The sequence below is a fragment of the Salmo salar genome, chromosome 16 (assembly GCF_965601325.2).
Source record: "Salmo salar chromosome 16, fSalSal1, whole genome shotgun sequence".
Lineage (NCBI taxonomy): Eukaryota > Metazoa > Chordata > Actinopteri > Salmoniformes > Salmonidae > Salmo > Salmo salar.
In genome coordinates, this window is record NC_138306.1 from 88,123,334 (window position 1) to 88,142,907 (window position 19,574).

Below are 19,574 nucleotides of genomic sequence, written 5' to 3' on the forward strand. Positions count from 1 at the left end.
CAAAGCAAAGTAAACACAGCTCCTGCAGCGCTGGAAACATTCAAAAGCGGCCAGCTAGGCTAACTGGGCTTTCTGTCTTGAGACCGATAGCAGCGCTGGAAACATTCAAAAGCGGCCAGCTAGGCTAACTGGGCTTTCTGTCTTGAGACCGATAGCAGCGCTGGAAACATTCAAAAGCGGCCAGCTAGGCTAACTGGGCTTTCTGTCTTGAGACCGATAGCAGCGCTGGAAACATTCAATAGCGGCCAGCAAGGCTAGCTGGGCTTTCTGTCTTGAGACCGGACCGATAGCAGCGCTGGAAACATTCAAAAGCGGCCAGCAAGGCTAACTGGGCTTTCTGTCTTGAGACCGATAGCAGCGCTGGAAACATTCAAAAGCGGCCAGCTAGGCTAGCTGGGCTTTCTGTCTTGAGACCGATAGCAGCGCTGGAAACATTCAATAGCGGCCAGCAAGGCTAGCTGGGCTTTCTGTCTTGAGACCGATAGCAGCGCTGGAAACATTCAATAGCGGCCAGCAAGGCTAGCTGGGCTTTCTGTCTTGAGACCGATAGCAGCGCTGGAAACATTCAATAGCGGCCAGCAAGGCTAGCTGGGCTTTCTGTCTTGAGACCGATAGCAGCGCTCACAGCAACTTAGCCCAACGGAGCCGCAGGATCCAAAATAAAAAAGTATATATAAAAAGAAAAAAAAAAATAGGTTTTTAGTTCAGGTTTCAGCGTTCAACAACAACAAACATCTGTCCTGTAGACGAGGACAAAGAAAAACACACAACCTATCATCCTCTAAATCAGTGTTTCCCCAACTCAGTCCTGGGGCCCCTCCCCCAGGTGCATGTTTTGGTTTGTAACGCTGATTCCAATAACCAAGTCATCATCAAGCTTTGATTATTACCAAACATAGACCTGGGGTGGGCAGGACCGAGCTGCTCTAAATGTAGACACACAATGACAAACATCTATCCTCCCTCCCTCCTCTGGTACCATCTCACTATTTAAATCACAATCAACCTGGCTAAGCCTTTTCAGAACTCCCTCATCCTCTCACGTCCAAACGGCTGTTCTTAACACACTAGTGAGCAGAGCACCACACGCCATTCTGCCAGGCGCAAACAAATGAGTCTCCACCAATAAGAGGTGTAATCGGACCCCTGAGTTTAGTGGGTGCATGTGTCCTAGAGTGCTCAACACAAGTGTGAAATGCTTGTGTTCATCTGCAGAGTCCAAAAATAATTAGACATTTATTTTGAAATGGGAGGGATCCACCGACGCATTGAGGGACAATACATTATACTATACTCCATCCATCCCCCGTATCCCTTCAGCTCTATTCAGCCTGAGGTTCTTTCTCATGCTAACAGAACCTTTACCCTAATCTCCCCCCCCCCAGCTTTACCCCGAGCCCAGAGGCATACGGACCTTGCCCCCCCCCATCGCCCCCAGAGCGTTTTGCAATGCGTAAATCTGGCACTAACTCTTCACCCACTGTTACAGGAGGGGGAGGCCCATTGAGTTGCTAATGTAATGACATCTCCATTTCCACAGCAGGCTCCCATAAGGCAGTGGACAGCCTAGTGGACGGCCGTGGACGGCCGGGACGGCCGGGACGCCTAGTGGACGGCCTAGCGGACAGCCTAGTGGACGGCCTAGCGGACGGCCTGCGGCAGCCGGGACGGCCGGGACGCCGTGGACGCCTGCGGCGCCAGCGGCGCCTAGTGGACGGCCGGGCGGCCCACTCACATACAGAGCAAGAGCCTTGTTCCAGGGCAACACATGAGGAATGGGGGATACTGGGCATTGGGGTTGATTCAAATCATGGGAGTGGGTACGAAATGTTTTAGTTCCAATGAAGGAAAATATGCCATTTAGCTGTGGGATTAGCTTGAATGTACTATGGCCCACCGTCGGGTGCCACCGTCGGGTGCCACCGTCGGGTGCCTTGCATGATACGGCACAACGGACAGGAAGAAGGGCTACACCTAGTAAGTTGTTCAACTGAATGCATTCAATGGGAGGGAGAGATGTCTGGGTTTTTGTAGGACATTGAATGATGGCGGGAGAGGTACTTGGTTAACCATGAGGTAAATATGTGGGTTATTTTCCTGTGGAACTAGGTGAGTTTTAGATTTGCCGTACTAACACAGCCTTGCATAACGGCATGGTTCAATGTGTGTCATCAGCTAAACTTCACAGGGGACTTTAATTTATTTCACCTTTATTTACGTTGTCAAGTCTTGTGTCTGTCTGCAGGACGATGGGGCCATGTAATGTGGAGGTATAACTGCCAAAACATTTTTCTTTAAGTAAATTACTTTAAATAATTTGAAAGATGTTACATGTTCTTATCATGAAGTGAGCCTTTTGGCGTCTGTGTGTTAAGTTTTCATATCAGGTTGACCCGGAGAATCACACCCTTAATAAAATTAACTTCCAGGGGTCCTGAAGCTGTTGATAAGGGAAACAGAGGGTATATAGAGAGGTGTGTGTGTTCCCAACAGTTGGAAATCCCAGCACTACTCACCAGTCTCTTGGCAAACTCTTTATTTTCAGACAGAAAGCCGTAGCCTGGATGCACCTTCAGAGACAGAAGAGAAAAGAAAGGTTTTAAAACACATCAGCAAACACAACCGTGTGTGTGTGTTCAAATGTTGATGTGTGTGTTATGTGTGTGTGTGGTAAATCTCACGGCCTGGGATCCAGTCTTCCTGATGGCGCCCATGATGGCGTCCATGTTGAGGTAGCTCTTGTTGGTGGGGGCGGGGCCTACACACACTGCCTCGTCAGCCATCTTCACATGGACCTGAGGTGGCACAGAGAGAAACAAGTATTTATTCAACTTCACATGGACCTGAGGTGGTACAGAGAGAAACAAGTATTTATTCATCTTCACATGGACCTGAGGTGGTACAGAGAGAAACAAGTATTTATTCATCTTCACATGGACCTGAGGTGGCACAGAGAGAAACAAGTATTTATTCATCTTCACATGGACCTGAGGTGGCACAGAGAGAAACAAGTATTTATTCATCTTCACATGGACCTGAGGTGGCACAGAGAGAAACAAGTATTTATTCATCTTCACATGGACCTGAGGTGGCACAGAGAGAAACAAGTATTTATTCATCTTCACATGGACCTGAGGTGGCACAGAGAGAAACAAGTATTTATTCATCTTCACATGGACCTGAGGTGGTACAGAGAGAAACAAGTATTTATTCATCTTCACATGGACCTGAGGTGGCACAGAGAGAAACAAGTATTTATTCATCTTCACATGGACCTGAGGTGGCACAGAGAGAAACAAGTATTTATTCATCTTCACATGGACCTGAGGTGGTACAGAGAGAAACAAGTATTTATTCATCTTCACATGGACCTGAGGTGGCACAGAGAGAAACAAGTATTTATTCATCTTCACATGGACCTGAGGTGGCACAGAGAGAAACAAGTATTTATTCATCTTCAAATGGACCTGAGGTGGCACAGAGAGAAACAAGTATTTATTCATCTTCACATGGACCTGAGGTGGCACAGAGAGAAACAAGTATTTATTCATCTTCACATGGACCTGAGGTGGTACAGAGAGAAACAAGTATTTATTCATCTTCACATGGACCTGAGGTGGTACAGAGAGAAACAAGTATTTATTCATCTTCACATGGACCTGAGGTGGTACAGAGAGAAACAAGTATTTATTCATCTTCACATGGACCTGAGGTGGTACAGAGAGAAACAAGTATTTATTCATCTTCACATGGACCTGAGGTGGTACAGAGAGAAACAAGTATTTATTCATCTTCACATGGACCTGAGGTGGTACAGAGAGAAACAAGTATTTATTCATCTTCACATGGACCTGAGGTGGTACAGAGAGAAACAAGTATTTATTCATCTTCACATGGACCTGAGGTGGTACAGAGAGAAACAAGTATTTATTCAAATGGGGCAAGCCTCAATCATATGGTACACACGCAGCTCACTGCCGCAGACACACACCGGCTCTGCTACAGCACACACCGGCGCGCCACGGCGGGCGCTCGCCCGGCCGCACAGCCACACCGGCGGGCGCTCGACACCGGCGGGCGCACGACCGGCGGGCGCTACAGACACCGGCGGGCGCTACAGACACCGGCGGGCGCTCGACACCGGCGGGCGCACGACCCGGCGCTACCACAGACAGAACGGGATCTTAATCACTGATTTTTTTTGGCAGGACCCAACGTATCACACCAAATGGATGACGTTTTGGATCGAGCGCTACTTTCAAAACCACTGGCTAAAATTATAGAAAATCTATGTAGCATCATTTTAAATAACTAAATATTCAAGAGGACAAGCTAGCCAAAGCATCAACTGTGGTCCATTCATCTGACAGATATTTTCTGTTAAATTAAACAGGTTGTAAAACAAGGAAGAAATGATTCATTGGGTGAGAGTGGTATTTTGAAAACACAACATCAAGGCCAGGCAGCCATATCATCTTCTAAATCTCACACCAGCCCCCGTCCCCGTCCCTGTCCCCCCCCCCCATGGAGCCAGACCCTCAGCAGATTGAGTGACAGACACTGTCACCACCAGGACACATTCCACGGGATTAACATCAACATCTGGATCAACAAGGTGGCAGAAGGAGTGTGTGTGTGTGTGTGTGTGTGTGTATATCGGGGGGTGGGAAGGGGGTTATAGGCCAGTTGGTTCCCTGCGTCTCTTAACAAAGAAGTGCTAAGGGAGGCATCATGTCTGCTCCACAGCTAAACACCACAGCTAAACACCACTTCACAACCTGTCCAACACATCCACAGGTCAATGGGACTTCACTATTACCTGCTCCATCTTACAGGCCGTCCTTCAGTCCTTACATTGACATACATCTGGTCCATCTTACAGGCCGTCCTTCAGTCCTTACATTGACATACATCTGGTCCATCTTACAGGCCGTCCTTCAGTCCTTACATTGACATACATCTGCTCCATCTTACAGGCCGTCCTTCAGTCCTTACATTGACATACATCTGGTCCATCTTACAGGCCGTCCATCAGTCCCTTACATTGACATACATCTGGTCCATCTTACAGGCCGTCCTTCAGTCCTTACATTGACATACATCTGGTCCATCTTACAGGCCGTCCTTCAGTCCCTTACATTGACATACATCTGGTCCATCTTACAGGCCGTCCTTCAGTCCTTACATTGACATACATCTGCTCCATCTTACAGGCCGTTCTTCAGTCCTTACATTGACATACATCTGGTCCATCTTACAGGCCGTCCTTCAGTCCCTTACATTGACATACATCTGCTCCATCTTACAGGCCGTCCTTCAGTCCCTTACATTGACATACATCTGGTCCATCTTACAGGCCGTCCTTCAGTCCTTACATTGACATACATCTGGTCCATCTTACAGGCCGTCCTTCGTCCCTTACATTGACATACATCTGGTCCATCTTACAGGCCGTTCTTCAGTCCTTACATTGACATACATCTGCTCCATCTTACAGGCCGTTCTTCAGTCCTTACATTGACATACATCTGGTCCATCTTACAGGCCGTCCTTCGTCCCTTACATTGACATACATCTGCTCCATCTTACAGGCCGTCCTTCAGTCCTTACATTGACATACATCTGCTCCATCTTACAGGCCGTCCTTCAGTCCTTACATTGACATACATCTGCTCCATCTTACAGGCCGTCCTTCAGTCCTTACATTGACATACATCTGCTCCATCTTACAGGCCGTCCTTCGTCCCTTACATTGACATACATCTGGTCCATCTTACGGGCCGTTCTTCAGTCCTTACATTGACATACATCTGGTCCATTGACATACAACAATATTAACATACACCGTAGAGACTCCAGAGCACATTTTGGTGGGTACTCAACAGTCCCCCATCTACCCCCTGTGTCCTGGTCAATGTTATGGTGGGTACTAAACAGTCCCCCATCTACCCCGGTGTCCTGGTCAACGTTTTGGTGGGTACTCAACAGTCCCCCATCTACCCCCTGTGTCCTGGTCAACGTTAACGTTTTGGTGGGTACTCAACAGTCCCCCATTGACCCCCTGTGTCCTGGTCAACGTTTTGGTGGGTACTCAACAGTCCCCCATCGACCCCCTGTGTCCTGGTCAATGTTATGGTGGGTACTAAACAGTCCCCCATCGACCCCCTGTGTCCTGGTCAACGTTTTGGTGGGTACTCAACAGTCCCCCATCGACCCCCTGTGTCCTGGTCAACGTTTTGGTGGGTACTCAACAGTCCCCCATCGACCCCCTGTGTCCTGGTCAACGTTTTGGTGGGTACTCAACAGTCCCCCATCGACCCCCTGTGTCCTGGTCAACGTTTTGGTGGGTACTCAACAGTCCCCCATCGACCCCCTGTGTCCTGGTCAACGTTTTGGTGGGTACTAAACAGTCCCCCATCGACCCCCCGTGTCCTGGTCAACGTTTTGGTGGGTACTCAACAGTCCCCCATCGACCCCCTGTGTCCTGGTCAACGTTTTGGTGGGTACTCAACAGTCCCCCATCGACCCCCTGTGTCCTGGTCAACGTTTTGGTGGGTACTCAACAGTCCCCCATCGACCCCCTGTGTCCTGGTCAACGTTTTGGTGGGTACTCAACAGTCCCCCATCGACCCCCTGTGTCCTGGTCAACGTTAACGTTTTGGAATGTTAGTCACCTTGGCAACTAGAGAAGCCCAATAAACAATCATGTCTACCCACCCATCTGGCCAATAGAGGAGCATCTCCTACACACCAACTCTACAGACCAGACAGACTGGGATCAACATCCCCTACTCACACCAACTCTACAGACCAGACAGACTGGGATCAACATCCCCTACTCACACCAACTCTACAGACCAGACAGACTGGTATCAACATCCCCTACTCACACCAACTCTACAGACCAGACAGACTGGCATCAACATCCCCTACTCACACCAACTCTACAGACCAGACAGACTGGTATCAACATCCCCTACTCACACCAACTCTACAGACCAGACAGACTGGTATCAACATCCCCTACTCACACCAACTCTACAGACCAGACAGACTGGGATCAACATCCCCTACTCACACCAACTCTACAGACCAGACAGACTTACCGCGCTGGCATCGACATCACTGTGCACCGCCACTGTTTTGATTCCCATCTTCTTACATGTTTTCATCACCTGCCAGAGGCAAAGACGACGTGTTATCAACTTTTATTCAATACATCAATAATAATTGTCTCTAATGTTTACTAGGTGCTATAGAGCTGCTATAGAGCTGCTAGAGAGCTGCTAGAGAGCTGCTATAGGCGCAGTAGAAAGATGTGACACGGTATAGCTCAGGAGGGCTTTCATCCTGTCTCTGGCTTTTAACCTGAGAACCAGTGATGCTTAGTTAACATAGCACACAGTCTTACCCTGCAGGCGATCTCTCCTCTGTTTGCAATAAGGATCTTATCAAAGGTCTAGTAGGGTGAAAGGGAAGAAAGACATTAGTTTGAGAACTCGTTGTCACAACAAATCATTTGCTCCTGTGTGTGTGTGTGTGTGTGTGTGTGTGTGTGTGTGTGTGTGTGTGTGTGTGTGTGTGTGCCAGTAAAGACGTAGAAACCCAGTAAGTGAAAGCGTCTGGTTCTGTCAGTCTTTCCATTCCTCTGGTCTGAACACCTTATTAAATGGAGTGTCTTTCCTCTGTCCCCTCTTACCCCCCTACTCACAGCTCAACCCCCTGCCAGTCCTACTGCTAAACACTATGGCCAGAGGCAAGGTTGGCATGGCGGTTTGAAGATCAAAGAACAAAGCTAGGAGGATGTGACATGTTTATATTGGGGACGGAGGGAAATGAAGGTTTCCCCTTGTAACATTTAGAGAGAGAAAAGATAATACTCTGCAAGCAACAAATAAAATACATTCTGTTACTCCGGTTCATGTTGACAAACCTCCGCAAGTCATGACAAAGTACTGTTTTTAAATCAGAGGTCTGTCAACACAAAGTACTGTTTTTAAATCAGAGGTCTGTCAACACAAAGTACTGTTTTTAAATCAGAGGTCTGTCAACACAAAGTACTGTTTTTAAATCAGAGGTCTGTCAACACAAAGTACTGTTTTTAATTTCAATACAGAACTACTCCTATCCTTCCTTGCATCATGTGACAACCCTGCACCCAGTGAGCCATACTACTTCTATCCAATGTTCCCTCTATACTGCACCTCCTCCAGGCGCAGAAGAAATGCCGCGCGACGCAAGAGACTGAACTTCACTGAGTTCACCCCATTAGTTTGCACTACAGTGCCTTCGGAAAGTATTCAGACCCCTTGACTTTTTCCACATTTTGTTACGTTACAGCCTTATTCTAAAATGGATTAAATAAGATTTTAAAAAATACTCAGCATCTACACACAATGCCCCATAATGACACAATGAAAAAAGGTTTTTAGAAATGTTTGCAAATTTATAAAAAATAAAAAACAAATAACTTAGAAGTATTCAGACTCTTCGCTATGAGACTTGAAATTGAGCTCAGGTGCATCCTGTTTACATTGATCATCCTCGAGATGTTTCTACAACTTGATTGGAGTTCACCTGTGGTAAATTCAATTGATTGGACATGATTTGGAAAGGCACACACCTGTCTATATAAGGTCCCACAGTTGACAGTTCATGTCAGAGCAAAAACCAAGCAATGAAGTTGAAGGAATTGTCCGTAGAGCTCCGAGACAGGATTGTGTCGAGGCACAGATCTGGGGAAGGGTTACCAAAACATTTCTGCAGCATTGAAGGTCCCCAAGAACATAGAGGCCTCCATCATTCTTAAAATGGAAGATGTTTGGACCCTCCAAGACTCTTCCTAGATCTGGCCACCCGGCCAAACTGATCAATCGGGGGAGAAGGGCCTTGGTCAGGGAGGTGACTAAGAACCCGATGGTCACTCTGACAGAGCTCTAGAGTTCCTCTGTGGAGATGGGAGAACCTTCTGGAAGGACAACCATCTTTGCAGCACTCTACCAATTAGGCCTTTATGGTAGAGTGGCCAGACAGAAGCCACTCCTCAGTAAAAGGCACATGACAGCCCGCTTGGAGTTTAACAAAAGGCACCTAAAGACTTTCAGACCATGAGAAAGAAGATTCTCTGGTCTGATGAAACCAAGATTGAACTCTTTGGCCTGAATGTCAAGCATCACTTCTGGAGGAGACCTGGCACCATCCCAACGGTGAAGCATGGTGGTGGCAGCATCATGCTGTGGGGATGTTTTTCAGTGGCAGGGACTGAGAGATTCTTCAAATAGCCACCCTTTGCCTCGATGACAATACCACCCATACCTTGTCACAACATAACTGACTGGCTCAAACGCATTAAGATAAGAAATTCCACAAATTAACTTTTAAGAAGGCAAACCTGTTCATTGAAATGCATTCCAGGTGACTACCTCATGAACCTGGTTGAGAGAATGCCAAGAGTGTGCAAAGCTGTCATCAAGGCAAAGGGTGGCTACTTTTAAGAATCTCAAATATATTTATTTAACACTTTTTTTGATTACTACATGATTACATGTGTTATTTCATAGTTTGTCTTCAATATTATTCTACAATGTAGATAATTGTCAAAAATAAAGAAAACCCTTGAATGAGGTGGTGTTGTAAAACGTTTGACCAGTAGTGTATGTATGTAAATGTGATTTCAGTTTTTTATATTCTAAAATTCTAAAAACCTGTTTTTGCTTTGTCATTATGGGGTAGTGTGTGTATATTGATGAGGGGGGGACGATTTAATCAATTTAGAATACTTCTGTAATGTAACAAAATGTGGAAAAAGTCAAGGGGTCTCAATAATTTACAAAGGAAAAAGCTTTTTCTGTGATCGAATCAACATTATATCAGCCCCTTTTCAATGCAACAAGCCAAAACAAATCTAACTTTGCAAGACTGAGTCTGTGATGTTGTAGGCAGAGCCAGAACACAACGGAGTAGAATTCTATTGGCGGGAGAGTAGCCCACGAGCTGTCTTTCAATCCCCTGTAGACTATATTTCAAAAGCTATTTGCATGTTTAAATGTTATGGGATTTGCTCCATTGGTAGGCCTACATTATGCTCCAATAGCCTATCTGTCTAAAAGTGTAAGGGTACAGCCTCTGTTCACTGTAAACGCTCGCCGGAAGTTGCACAACATTCTCACAACTTTCAAGTTTCCACTCACAAGACCTGAAATGTGCTCAGTGCCCCCCAAAAATTGAGGGATCATTGCTCCTATCCTTCCATGCATCATTGTGACAGCCCTGCACCCTGTGAATCATATGTTACCTTCTCATTGGAATCATAAACAGTGGAGTACCGTACTCGACTGGACACCACACAGCATCTGGACTGGAAAGAGGCATGCTGCAGGGAAACATTTCAGAAACATGAACGTTATAGTACCACACGCAAACATCAGAAACACCACTCTTCGCTATTCTTTATAATGGGCACATGCCGAACATCACAAAGAGGTGAAGGTTAAACGTGATGGCAGCTGTGTTTCTATTACACCAACAGCGCCCATAATTGCTGAGTTGGAAAGAAGGCATATCCCGATATACGATAGCTGTTCAGGTCACAACGTTACATTCAAGGACGGTTTTTCATTCAAAGACGGTTACATTTAGTCATGTGGTGAAGGTTCAACCAGTTCAGGATTGTGTTATGAAGTGTAACAATTTATTAGCAAGATGCTAACGGTTTGGACGCTTTGACATTGACAGAGGAGGAATGGACGAAGCTGTACATTCTCTAATACGAATATAAATTAAACATTTATACCGCAAAATACAACATTTAAATGTCAGATAGAGAAGAGAATGCTTACATCTTACAAAAGTCAAAAGAAGAGAGACGGCTGGAGAGAAGGTGTGTGAGTGACAGACGGACTTGCTAGCTAGGCAGGCTAGCGAACAGATGTCCGATTGTGTGGTGCTAGAGACTTGCATTAAAAGCATAGATTTTCGGGTGTTTCGGTTCTGAAAGAGCTCTTCGTGAATTTGAAATAACTAGCTACAAGATTAAGGTTGCAATAACTGACAGCTCACCTTAGCAACAAGCACAACTCTTTGCAGGGTTGAAGTGATCATGTACGCCGCCATGTCTGTCCCGGTGAGGGGAGCGTCGTAGTGACGTATGACAGGGGCGTATGCTCCGTCTTCCAATCAAATGGAGTCACCGGACGTAGAAGGACGTCCGTAGAGCTCGAGGGGTTTCAATGGATTTCCATTTAATGGATCATACAGTAACCTAGTTTTATAATGCAAGTCTCGTCTTACTTATTTGTCCATCTGTTTTCTCATCTTCTCACCTGTTTTCTTACCTTTTGAAATGATATGAACAACAATGATGTTAAGTATTATCAACATAGTAGGCATTTCGAGTGACATTTGGAATTTGTGGACTTTTACAGAGATAAGCCTAGAAGAAATCCATTATTCCTATATTTTCAAAATGTCATTTTAGTGTCATACAGTAGAATACAGTCATGTACAATATCAATGTATCTTCATTATTCTCTGGAAATGGGAAAAAATCTATAAAAACTGAAATGATGGAATTAGGTCTATATCCGGGTTTATTTGGGTTAGCCTATAGCCTTCTTTCCCCGACTCTTTTACCGTCCTTTCCTGCTGTATAGTCTCTCGTTATTGTCCAGTGCAATGACAGGAATAAAAACAGAATACAGCAGGCCGTGTAAACTCCAACCTGTAAGAAATGACTGGAGCTGTGTTAGAATACTCATACTAACCACACTATTTGCGACGTAAATTGAGTCTGTAGTAGACGGTATGTTAGCATGGGTATTCGAACACAGCTCCAGACTTTGTTCTCCTCGCTGATTTTACTCGTGTTGTTTGTTTTTAAAATGGTCGAATTAATAAACTAAAGGGGTCTCATTTCAATGACCATTTTAAAAAAACCGAACAAACATGAAATAACAAAACAAGTTGTATTTCTCATAAACAATAGGTGGTGGTGATCAATCCAAGTTGTCCAGCCATATTAAGGATTAAGTCATTGCTTTAAAAACCCTATTGGAGCTCCACATAAATAATGAATCATTGAATTGATGATTCTGAACAGAAGACCCATGATAATTTATGCATACATGTAATTTATTATCTTACATATCAGTAGGGTACATATACAATTTAGACTTGTATAAATTCCATATCATACTTGTTGGTGGGGGGAACCGTTTTAATGCAAAACATTTACAGAGAGACACGAATTAAAAAAGGATTTAAGACAGGCATTTTAAACATCAGATTCATTTTATTAACAAGTTTCGAAACATAATGGACTTACAGCAAAACAACAATAAAAAAAATGTGCACAATTAAACTAAGGTTAACTTTGGCACTTATTTAAAATATTTTTAAATATTTAATGTTCAGTCTCAAACTCCAAATCAACTATAAAAATAAGCAATCTCAAAATGACAGCGAAAGACTGATATGAGAATCATAATACTGATAATTAAACAACCATCGAAAGAAAGATAACGTTTGTTATTTTACATAAGACATTTTCTTCTTTGGCTTCCAATGTTTTAGTGCAACGTTATTGATTCATATTTCAATCGCGCGTAAAGCGTCCATTTAGGCCAGTCAGATGCTCATTGTATTTTTTGCCTGTTTTTCCTTCATTTTTTGCCATCGTTTTCCCGTTAGTCTTGAGTGTGGTCCTCAGACATACCACTCACTGAAGTTGGACGAGAGGTTGCTGTGTCCGCTACCGAGGACCGCAGAGTCCGGGGACATGTTGCTCTGTGTCTCCGAGGCAGGGGACACTAAACTCGGGGGCGTCGAGGACTCATACCCGCTGCTGGCTCCGGGCGAAGTGTCTGCTACTGACAATGAATCATGCACCTAAAATAAATAAAAACTCATCTGTCAAAAAACACTCTCAGATGACCACAATTTCGGCACAAAAGTCTCATTTGTCACAGAACAAAGGTGTCCAGGAGAAGTATATTTTGGCAGAGAACACTGACCTTCATATGTTTTCTCAGAGAGCTGGGGTGTGTGTAGGACTTGACACACTTCTTGCACAGATAGGGCTTGTCAGACGTGTGAACGTGCAGGTGTTTCTTGCGGTCACTGCTGTTGGCGAAGCGTCTGTCGCAGCCGAAGAAATCACACATGAACGGTTTCTCCCCTGGAAGAGAACAGAATGAGGAGATTAGTTTAAACGTGTTTGTTGGTTTAAATACAGTCACAATTGTTTTCAAATGTCTGATACGATTTAGTTATAGGCCCTGCCGATAAAACCCAAAGCACATAAACAAATAAAAACATGGGAGAGTTATGGATTATTTTTGAAGGACACAGGCAGTACACCAGCCTGGGGACATTTACCTATAAACTTTCTAAACAACCTCACTCCATATAAAACTCAAATCAGATATCTAAAACTGACGTTTATATCCATGAGATATTCAACCTGCAGACATCAAATCAAACTTTATTTGTCACATACAACAAATGTAGACTTTACCGTGAAATGCTGAATACAACAAGTGTAGACCTTACCGTGAAATGCTTACTTACAAGCCCTTAACCAAACAGTGCAGTTCAAGAAGAGTTAAGAAAATATTGACCAAATAAACTAAAGTAAAACAATATATAAAAAGTAACACAACATAACAATAATGAGGCTATATTTCGTTTTAAATTACCTGTGTGCGTTCTCTTGTGTATCTTTAAGTTCTCAGAGCGCGCAAAGACCTTGCTGCACGCGGGGAACGGGCACGCGAAAGGCTTCTCTCCAGTGTGCACCCGAATATGATTCACCAGTTTGTATTTGGCCTTGAACGATTTGTTCTCGCGCGGGCACTCTTCCCAGAAGCAAGTGTGGCTACTCTGCTCGGGCCCACCGACGTGCTCCACGGAGACGTGCGTAACCAGCTCGTGCATGGTGCCGTAGGTCTTGCCACAGCACCGGCTCGCCCCGCCGGGCTGGTCCGGATCTATCCACTTGCAGATCAACTCTTGTTTGATGCACTGCTGCCGCATGAAGCGGAAGAACGCGGCTGGGTGATGATGGTGGTGAGCTGCCATGCCCATGTTGTGACCCATGGCCCCATATTGTCCGTAAGGGTCGCTCCTTGGACCGGAAACATGGTGATACTGGTCCGCTCTCCCGAATACCTCCCCTGGTAGTCCCAACCGGCCGCCCAGCACGTTAGCAGAGCCGTGGTGCTGGTCATGCATTCCAGGAAAGAGGAGGTGTCCATGCCCGTGGCCCTGGCCCTCTACGTGTGACTGATGGAGAGACCCAGCCATAGTTCTGAGGAGAGAGTGCTGATCGCTGGCAGGGGAAGAGTCTCCGAATCCCCGGTTGCGCAGGATAAAGTCCCGTGTGGAGTTCGCATAGGATGGGCCATACCCGGGACCCTGGGTGGCGATGTGGACCGACTCCATAAAGCTGGGGTCTCTCTCCTGCATCTCGACTGGTGAATGCGCTGAGTGGTGCCTTTGGAACGCGCTCGCACTGACCCCTGTGCCTGATTGCTGGTGACCTCCCTCCAACAGCATCACAGCACGAGCCTGGGCTGAATGGAACGATGCGCAAAGTAAATATTTAAACTGTAGGCGTGCGTAGAAAGCGGTTGAAGAAGTGTTCAAAAGCTCTAAATAAAAATATGTTTTTTTCTCAAATGAGGACTCAATATCTTGCTGGAAAAAAATATTCCAGATAATTCCTAAGCACCCCAAGGAGAAAGAACTTCCCCAAGCTGTGAATGGATAGTTTAGCAGGAGTCTCGACAGGAATGTGCCAGGTAATTAATAAAGATCTTGTGGTGTATCTCCAGAATGCTGTTTGTAAGTATGACTGTTCACTACAACGTGAAAATGCTTATCCCAGGGTCTTCAATGGGCACTTCTTACCTCCCCTTTTTACAGAACCCCGGGTGTTCACCAAACGCACTCTAATTGGCCACTGCAGCTCATCCCGATCCCAGCCATTCCACCAATTACAGGCAAGCCTCTCGTGACTAATCGATGCTTGCTCCGCCCATGTTTTATTACTATGGAAAGTCTTAACGGGAAAATAACAAATGTTGGTGAAATCTTGAAAGTGAAACTAGTCACTTCCTTTACGTTGCTTGAATGCTGAATAGTGATGGGGAAAAATATGCATTCAGTTGTGTGGAAAGTATATATTTTCACTCACACAACACACACACACACACACACACACACACACAAGCGTTTAATACATTTTGCAAGCTAACCATATGTTATGGCAGCTCAAAGCTTAAATCTGTTTTAACTGATGCACCTCAGCCATCCAATTTCGTTAGGCCTAAATAAAAACCCCAAGGATATTTATGTTTAAAGTGAATAAGATGGACTTACAGCAAGGAGAAGAATGACCCTGAAGAAAGTTCCATTGCTCCATGGTTACAGTTACGCACGGCCCTACCTCTTTTGTCCCGCTGGCCACACCACAGGAGTGAGTCGAGTTCAAAGGCAGCCCTGCAGCTCTGGGGTTGGAGGGAAAAAACAACCTTTCAGTGTCTCTGTGGAAACAGAAAACATTAACCCTGTCCTGTTAGAGGCTCAGAGGAAAATACAAGAAAACAGTTAGAGGACCAAAATAGCATTGGAAATGTTTGAAATCCGATTACAAATTATAAGCAGAATCTTCAAGACGTTTAATTTTGGAACATGTTCAGCATCCCATGTTCCTCACTATCCACTGAATGTGTTAAACCATATATAGAATGAAAAGTGGATATTCTGCAAATGAAATATTTGATATTGTACTGTCAATTCAATTATGCGACAAATGCCCAAGGAAAAGTTTTATTTCTTACAATTCCACGTTTTACATTTTGTAAATATATGGTTGTGGCCACAACTATCAAATTATTTAGATAGAAAGGATATAGTTTATAACAAAACCAAAGGTGGGAAAAGAAAACAACGTTTATTTTTGCTAATCTGGGGCGAAAAAAACACATCAGCCAAAATTGATTACATTTGAAGTAAGCCTGGCTGGCTTCTCATGGTAGGCTATAGAGGGCATTGACATTATGAATATGTGGGCCCGGCCTATAGATGCCACAGATGTTCACTTGGCGAGCGTCCTCGTGCTTACCACTGGGGGGCGCATCTCAATAATTACGAGTATATTCTCATCTCCTTTCCTTCGAATCCACTGATCTGAAAAGTCTTGAGTGAGGAAATAAATCACCTTCATCCGCCATATTGCTTTCTTGTGTTTTTCAGATCAGTGCCGCCTGAGCTGAGGAAGAGGTGATGAAGAGAGGACGCCATTTTACACCATTGGGATACAGTCATAGATCTGCCAGTTTTTCTTACAACTATGTGGGGACGGACCACCTGGTTCTAACCGGGTTTACGGACAATTTAGAGAATATGCCTCATGCTCCTCGGTAGTCCAAAACCTGGGCGGACCGCGTTCAGATCAACGTGGTTTCCCCAAATCAGCGCGGTTTCTATCTGCAGCTGCAGGAAGCATAAAGGACAGAGAAAGGCAAGACAGCCAGCTCGAGGCCCGTCTCTACTACCATGCAGCGGCCGGGTGGTCGCCATCGCCACAATGGCCACTCTCTGCTCCGCAATAACAATTCCATGATCTCATACATCGCTTCTCCTCCACCGCGCGCTTCCTCCACGGGCGCCTATGCGGAATACTCCACCAACAACAACAGGCCGATAAAGCCCGAGCTGGTCTGCAAATGGACGGACCACGAGCACCGTGACCGAACTTCAAAACAAAGGATATGCGACCAAACTTTCAGCTCCATGCACGAGCTGGTGGACCACGTAAGCACCGAGCACGTCGCTGGGCTCGAGCCCCTGAGCCATGTTTGTATGTGGGAAGAATGCCTGAGAGAAGGAAAGGCGTTTAAAGCCAAATATAAACTAATAAACCACATCAGGGTACACACTGGGGAGAAACCGTTCTCCTGCACTTTCCCAGACTGCGGGAAAGTGTTCGCTCGGTCAGAAAACCTCAAGATTCACACGCGCACGCATACAGGTATGTAGATTATGTTCCATAAAGGACACTGGGAATGCCAACAAAGAGCCTACCCTTCGTCTCCTGGCGTCATTGGGCCTGTACTAAAACTAAAGAATGGGACAACATTTCTGATTTATATACAGTAGGTTAGTCACTGCTTGTCAGACAGACAGAACACGTCATCATGTTTACATGTTCCACACAGTCCTATTCAGGAAGTAGCCTGTTTGTGGAGTAGTAGACTACACTGTGTGGTGGGGTTTGGCCATTGACAAGAAGTGAAGGACCTTTTAAAGGGACGGTCCAGGGAAGCAAGCTGTGGAAAAGGGACACTGTTTGACATATTTAACGCAGCTACATCAACTCAAGGCTGACAGATGGAGCATGGTCTACACAGTAGGGTGGAGCTTGTATGTTGTGTTGAAGATGTTTAGTCCTGTGACTGATATCATGTGACATTCTGTTTCCTCCCCATAACATCTTTCACCTCTTTCTAGGTGAGAAGCCATTTCAGTGTGAGTTCCCCGGCTGCCTGCGGAAATTTGCCAACAGCAGTGACCGTAAGAAGCACTCGCAGGTCCACACCAGCGCCAAACCGTACGACTGCAAGTCCCACGGCTGCTTCAAGTCCTACACACACCCCAGCTCCCTCAGAAAACACATGAAGATCCACCTCAACGCACTCAAGTCCTCTCCTACCTCCGAACCCATAGACCTGTCATTCACAGGGATTCTTGGGAAACGTAGTTCCCAGGATTACGTAGCTTCACGGACTAACTGCTCCTCCTCCAGGCTCTCGCTGCCTCCGGCGGTGTCCAACATGAAGGAGTGGTACGTGTGCACCAGGACCACAGGTCAGGGACAGAACTACCTCCAACTCACAGCGGACCAGATCAAGTCAGAACCGTGTAGTGGTGATGAGGACTATTATAACAACACGTAGTCGCAGCAGAACGCTGTGCGTTATGGGCTGTGTCAACTACAATGAATCCTAAATACATGGATAGAAGCTGTAAGAACATAACATACGTATCAGTATGGCGATGTGATTATTTAAAACACTTATTATTATTTTTTTAAACATTTATTTAACTAGGCAAGTCAGTTAAGGACAAACTCTTATTTACAATGACGGCGTACCCCGGCCAAACCCGGACAACGCTGGGCTTCCCCTGTCAATATGGAGATGGACAGATGTAATGGAGACTTACTGTATGTGTGAATGTCTGGGCCAGTGTTCATAAAGCGTCATGTCAGAGTACTGATCTGGGGTCAGTTTAGCCGTTTAGATAATAATAAATACTAGAGAGGACCAGATCCTAGTGCTGATCTGGGATCAGTTTAGCCTTTTTAAATCATATTGAAAAAGATTGCATTAGACAAGGACCTGATCCTGGATCAGAACTCTGAGACGCTTTATGAGTACAGGCCCTGATGTCAGTGTATTATCTAATGAGAAGCAGTAGCCATGAAATGTATTGCCATAAGAGATTAAAGACAACGTCCCTCTGACACCCAGGGGCCCGTATTCACAAAGCGTCTCAGAGAAGGACAGCTGATCCAGGATTTAAAAGACAAAACTGCTTTGTAAATACGGGGCCTGATCAGAGTTAGATTCTTAAACATAGTTGAGCTGCGCTTGATTTACCTTTTGGAGTTGGCACTTTTCTGATTAGTCCATTGGTTCCTGTGTACCGGGCAAACTAAATCAAGCGCATCTCAAGTATTTGACAAATGTAATGGACTCATGTCTGGTTGTATAGCTACGCATACTAAAGCAGAGTGTTCCGGTGCAGTAATGTAAACATAAAGGTACCTGTGAGACGGTTTGCTTCCTTCAATAACTGTCAGATAGAATCTCTAAAGACTACTTCCAATGGAAGAAATGGTTAACGTTCCCTTTCCAGCAGCTCTGGCCCCATAGAAGCCATGTTATGATGTAGTTAATGACGGGTGCAAACCGTGATGGTTTAGTTGAACTCTGAATGTGAGAAATGTTGCCACAACCTCATGATGAGTCAGACTCTGTTTACATGTGACTGTACTGATCAGTGTGGTGGTCGCTGCTGTGTTCACTTACAGTGACGAGGTTTATTAGATTATCTGGAACATGTTATTATTGTGTTTAAATCTATTTTCTCAGCCTTTCATAGTGCCTCATTAAACCCTATTCCCACATTGATATACGTCTATTGTTTAGCTGTTAATTACCACACAACAGATTCATCCTATATCTATGCTAATAACAGCTGATTTCAGTCAGACAAATATGTTTTCTATGTGGTCAAAGTGAATAGAATCTGTGTGTATAAATAATAATAAATACTCATAATTTCCCCCAGAAGTAACAAGTTGTCATTGCTTGTTTTAAAGCAGTATTGACAAAGGAATCATATTGACTATGTAAGGGGCTCATCATTTGTTCACTATGAATGCCCTTTCTCTGTTTCTATTCACTTTGAAAGTTGAAAATGCTACTTTCTCGTTTACATTATATACAGGAAGTGCCTTTGTGAATGGTAGGAATCAACCGGATAAAGAGACTTGAGTAAAGTAGTCA

At 45.0% G+C, this 19,574-nt stretch overlaps 3 protein-coding genes across 4 annotated transcripts in view; 1 reads left to right on the top strand and 2 right to left on the bottom strand.

The window, feature by feature from the left end:
- Positions 1–11,160, bottom strand: part of LOC106593318 (propionyl-CoA carboxylase alpha chain, mitochondrial) — a 54,859-nt gene extending 43,699 nt beyond the window's left edge. The window contains exons 1-6 of the mRNA XM_082963151.1: positions 11,059–11,160; positions 10,295–10,372; positions 7,412–7,459; positions 7,107–7,175; positions 2,682–2,795; positions 2,517–2,570 (exon numbers count right to left, since the gene is read on the bottom strand). Of these exons, the coding sequence (XP_082819277.1) occupies positions 2,517–2,570; positions 2,682–2,795; positions 7,107–7,175; positions 7,412–7,459; positions 10,295–10,372; positions 11,059–11,112 (417 nt within the window). The 5' untranslated portion in view covers positions 11,113–11,160. The remainder of the gene's footprint in view (positions 1–2,516; positions 2,571–2,681; positions 2,796–7,106; positions 7,176–7,411; positions 7,460–10,294; positions 10,373–11,058) is intronic.
- Positions 11,161–12,193: 1,033 nt separating this feature from the next.
- LOC106575795 (zinc finger protein ZIC 2) lies at positions 12,194–15,305 on the bottom strand. Its single transcript, XM_014152482.3, has 3 exons — positions 13,695–15,305; positions 13,011–13,174; positions 12,194–12,885 (listed from the first exon to the last, which is right to left on the bottom strand). Exons 1-3 carry the CDS (start codon positions 14,551–14,553, stop codon positions 12,703–12,705), a joined length of 1,206 nt encoding a protein of 401 aa, XP_014007957.1. The 5' UTR covers positions 14,554–15,305; the 3' UTR covers positions 12,194–12,702.
- A 905-nt stretch (positions 15,306–16,210) lies between these two features.
- Positions 16,211–19,365, top strand: LOC106575796 (uncharacterized). Of its 2 annotated transcripts, none has more exons than XM_014152483.3 (2): positions 16,211–17,032; positions 17,512–19,365. In XM_014152483.3, exons 1-2 carry the CDS (start codon positions 16,558–16,560, stop codon positions 17,955–17,957), a joined length of 921 nt encoding a protein of 306 aa, XP_014007958.1. In that variant the 5' UTR covers positions 16,211–16,557; the 3' UTR covers positions 17,958–19,365. The 2 variants fall into 2 exon arrangements, with proteins under 2 accessions (XP_014007958.1, XP_082819278.1); XM_082963152.1 differs by having other exon boundaries at positions 16,686–16,815.
- Positions 19,366–19,574: the final 209 nt, after the last annotated feature.

Coding starts and splice junctions, on each gene's coding strand:
- LOC106575795 (XM_014152482.3), bottom strand. CDS start 14,553: ATGCTGTTGGAGGGAGGTCACCAGCAATCAGGCACAGGGGTCAGTGCG. Junction 13,175..13,694: donor ACACAAGAGAACGCACACAG/GTAATTTAAAAC, acceptor GTTCTCTTCCAG/GGGAGAAACCGTTCATGTGT. Junction 12,886..13,010: donor CTCTGAGAAAACATATGAAG/GTCAGTGTTCTC, acceptor TATTTATTTTAG/GTGCATGATTCATTGTCAGT.
- LOC106575796 (XM_014152483.3), top strand. CDS start 16,558: ATGCAGCGGCCGGGTGGTCGCCATCGCCACAATGGCCACTCTCTGCTC. Junction 17,033..17,511: donor TCACACGCGCACGCATACAG/GTATGTAGATTA, acceptor ACCTCTTTCTAG/GTGAGAAGCCATTTCAGTGT.